This window comes from Triticum urartu, chromosome 6, assembly GCF_003073215.2.
Source record: "Triticum urartu cultivar G1812 chromosome 6, Tu2.1, whole genome shotgun sequence".
Lineage (NCBI taxonomy): Eukaryota > Viridiplantae > Streptophyta > Magnoliopsida > Poales > Poaceae > Triticum > Triticum urartu.
Genome location: NC_053027.1, coordinates 550,227,380 through 550,231,424, shown reverse-complemented (window position 1 = coordinate 550,231,424; position 4,045 = coordinate 550,227,380). Strand labels below are relative to the sequence as shown.

The 4,045-nt window shown below is 54.2% G+C and overlaps 1 protein-coding gene across 1 annotated transcript; it reads right to left on the bottom strand.

Annotated features, from left to right (window-relative positions):
* Positions 1–1,943: 1,943 nt before the first annotated feature.
* On the bottom strand, positions 1,944–2,483 carry LOC125516987 (mitochondrial import inner membrane translocase subunit TIM17-2-like). The gene has a single exon (XM_048682229.1). The coding sequence runs from the start codon at positions 2,481–2,483 to the stop codon at positions 1,944–1,946; it is 540 nt and encodes a 179-aa protein (XP_048538186.1).
* Positions 2,484–4,045: the final 1,562 nt, after the last annotated feature.

The window sequence follows — 4,045 nt, the reverse complement described above, 5'->3', positions numbered from 1 at the left end:
TGCAGATTCTGCTGTCGCACTTCGGCCGCGCACACGGAGCCAGTCCGGTGTTTTTCGCCCGAAGAAGTGGACGGATGGCACGGTTGCGTGGCTCGCTGCGTGTATGGCTCACACTGCTGGCGATCCCATTGCAGCGCCTCGTCACTTTCAGGCTGCGTTGAGTATTCCTCATTGGCGTGCTGCAATGAAACAAGAGTTTCATGCCCTCCAACAGAATGATACTTGGCGTCTTGTTCCTCCAAAGTCTGGCGTCAACATCATTGATTCCAAGTGGGTTTTCAAAGTCAAGCGACATGCTGATGGCTCCATTGAACGTTACAAGGCACGGTTAGTCGCCAAGGGCTTCAAGCAGAGGTATGGTCTTGATTATGAAGACACGTTCAGTCCAGTCATCAAGCCTACTACCATTCGGTTACTACTGTCTCTTGCGGTTACTCGTGGATGGTTCCTTTGTCAGCTTGATGTGCAGAACGCTTTTCTCCATGGCATTCTGGAGGAGGAGGTTTATATGCGTCAGCCGCCTGGTTTTGTTGATCCGACACGACCTCACCATCTCTGTCGTCTGGTTAAGGCACTGTATGGACTCAAACAGGCTCCTCGTGCATGGCATGCTCGCCTTGGATCTGTTCTTCGGGCTCTTGGGTTTACTCCCTCCACTGCTGATACGTCACTGTTTCTCCTCCAGCGCCCTGAGGTTACGATGTATATCTTGGTTTATGTTGATGATATCATCCTTGTCAGTTCCTCGGCTGCTGCTGCTGATCGCCTTGTGATTGCTCTCCGTGATGATTTTGCTGTCAAGGATTTGGGTGCTCTTCACTTTTTCCTTGGTCTTGAGGTTTCACGGTCCTCTGCTGGTCTGACTCTCACTCAGAAGAAGTACTCCTTGGACTTGTTGCGTCGTGCTGGAATGCTCAAATGCAAACCTGTTTCCACTCCGATGTCTGCTACTGATCGGTTGTCTGCCCTTGATGGTGACTCTTTCTCATCTGATGATGCTACTGAGTATCGCAGTATCGTTGGTGGTCTGCAATATCTCACTATTACCAGGCCTGATATCTCCTATGCAGTTAACCGTGTCTGTCAGTTTTTGCATGCACCCAGGATGTCTCACTGGTCAGCTGTGAAGCGTATTTTGCGCTATGTCAGTATTACTGCTGCCTATGGTCTGCATCTTCAGCCTGCACCGTCGTATGAGCTCTCGGCCTTCTCTGATGCCGACTGGGCTGGTAGTCCGGATGACAGGCGATCCACGGGGGGCTATGCGGTGTTTCTGGGTCCTAACTTGATCGCCTGGAATGCTCGCAAGCAAGCAACTGTTTCTCGCAGTAGTACCGAGGCTGAATACAAAGCTGTTGCTGATGCAACTGTTGAGATCATATGGGTACAGTCTCTGTTGAGAGAGTTGCGTGTTCCTCAAGCTCGTCCTCCGGTCCTGTGGTGTGACAACATCTTTCTTCTAATCCAGTGTTCCATGCGAGGACAAAACACATTGAGGTGGATTATCACTTTGTTCGGGAACGTGTTGCACAGAAGCTACTCTGTATCAAGTTCATCTCATCAAAGGATCAACTTGCTGACATCTTCACGAAGCCTCTACCACAACCACAGTTTGTAGGCTGTAGGCGTAATCTTAACTTGCTTTGTACTTCAGGACATAGTTAAGATTGAGGGAGGGTGTTAGACTGTATATACGTAGCCTCTGTATATCTGTATTGTAACATTGTATTGTACCCCTTGGGTACCTCTATATAATGAGATAGCCACACCCCGAGTTAGGTGTGTCGTGCAGTTCCCAAAATACTTTGTTTTACACTTATTGCGCAGAATTTTTCATTGGATCACATGCTAGCTATAGCTACTTGCGCCGATGCCTTGTAACAGTAAAACATTCTACAAGAATATATTCGCTTTCATATATACTCTAACTTATGGATGAAAAATTACAGTTTGACAAGCATGCAAAGCACTCCTAAAACACAAACAAAGTAAGCAGGACATGCGTCGGCGGGAATCCCAGCCGGGCAAGCAGCCGACTCACGGGCTATGCGGCGCTCCTCTGCCCGTGACCGCCGTGAGGCAAGGAAGCGTTTGACGCCATACTGGGCCATGTCGGCGACCACGCCTAGGGCCGCACCTTTGAGCCCGGAGCGGCAGGCCGCGCGCCTCCCGTGGCGCATGGCGAAGAGGGCGTTGGTGGCGGCCCAGGCGACCGTGGTTTCAAAGGGGTAGTCCGGGGCGACGGCGCACCTGACCGACTTGGCGGCGCCATACCAGGCCGCAAAGGTGCCGATCTTGAGCACGTTCCTCGGGACCGCCAGAGCCCCGCCGAAGAGGCGGCTCCCGCTGGGCGACTTGGTAGCGCCCTGGGAGAAGTACACGGCGGAGCCGAGGACGCCGCCGAAGATTGCGTGGCGGCGGACCTTTTCGATGATGCTAGGCCGCGGCGCCGTCTGCTCGGTCGTCGGTGTTGCCGTCTCCATCGGTCGATCTGGCTTGGTTGGCGTCGGCTTCCGGCGCCGGAGGTGGGGTGGCTAGCTGTGGCTTGGATTACAAGTTGGCGAAGCGATGTAAATCGGGGGTTTCCACTTTGGACGTACGTCTCGTGTCGAGCCTAGGGCTGTTGGCAATATATATGGAGTTCCCACGTCCCGCCCTGTACATGTAGTAGGAGTCGGTCGCTGCGCTGTCTCCAAGCCCGTTGCGTTGTTGTTTCCGTTTCCAATACGTGTGTACATAGAGTTTCCAATTAATACGACTGGCTTGATATCATGCCACTACGGAAGGCAAGGACTTTTGTACAAAGAACGTTCCGCTGTCTCTCCGCAAAAAAAAAAAAAAAAAAAAAAAAAAAAAACGTTCCGCTGTCGCTCCTTGCAGGGCTCAGGTATGGTTCAGAATTGGGCAAGGCCGATCCTACACATCATCCGGCCGATACCTGCGCGGGATCAGCCGCCTCCCCAGCCACTCGATCGATCCTGCGTGGGATCAGCACGCGTCATCAGCCGTGGATCCATCGCGTCAGCTTTCATTCGCGAGGGTGCTTAGAGCATCTTTAGCCGCGCCCCTAACAGTCCCCCCTTCCTCAGGCTATTTTTTTGGCGTCGGTGCCAAAAAATGCCTCAGTCGTACCCCCAAGACGCCGAAAAACGCCGATTCGGCCCTTTTTTCGCCCGGCGGTCACAGGCCGAACCCGGCGCACTGGGGGGCAGTTGGGGGCTCCGGCGCAAGGGAAAAGCGCGGCTGGCCCACGCCGTCAGGGAAAAAGTCAAGGTTTTCTTTCCCGACTCGCCTCCCACCCCCCGCGCCCTCGGCCGCCAGTAGCTATATCCCGGCGTCGCTCGCCGCCTTTCCCCACTAGATAGCCATTCGACACCGGAAAAATAGCAGAGCTTCGCCGCGGCAGCCCCTCCAACAGCAGCTGGGCATTTCGGGCCGCCGTTTCCGGCCGCGGAGCGGCAGTTTAGCGGCGGTACATGCCCACCGGACGCAAGGTGTTCGGCGATTTGCCTGCTTCAGCGATGGACTCGGATGACGAGGAAGCGCTCGCCGCGCTGCTGGAGGAGGAAGCCGAGGCCGACGTCCAGGAAGAAGAGCATCTCATTGTGCTCGCCGCCCTCGCCCAGCTGCTGGCGAGCAATGAAAAGCCGCGGCGAGGTGGCTCGGCGCCGGGGTGGGTGAAAGCAAAGAACCGACATCGTCTCGAAGGCTACTGCATACTCTACTCCGACTACTTCGCCGATGCTCCACTTCACGGCGAGAAAACATTTCAACGCTGTTATCGGATGAGCCGAAAGCTCATACTCAGGATTGTGAATTCCATTCGGGAGTTCCATAACTACTTCAAGTGCAAGATGGATTGCACCGGCACCCTTGGATTCACCTCCATCCAGAAGTGCACGACAGCGATGAGGATGCTTGCATATGGAGCTCCCGGTGATTCACTCGACGACTATGGGCGCATGGCCGAGTCCACCAACATAAAGTGCTTCTACAAGTTCTGTCGGGCAGTGGTGGCAGTGTTTGGACCGCAATACTTGAGAAC

Bases quoted from the DNA above. Each gene is read 5' to 3' on its own strand.
- LOC125516987 (XM_048682229.1), bottom strand. From the start codon at position 2,483: ATGGAGACGGCAACACCGACGACCGAGCAGACGGCGCCGCGGCCTAGC.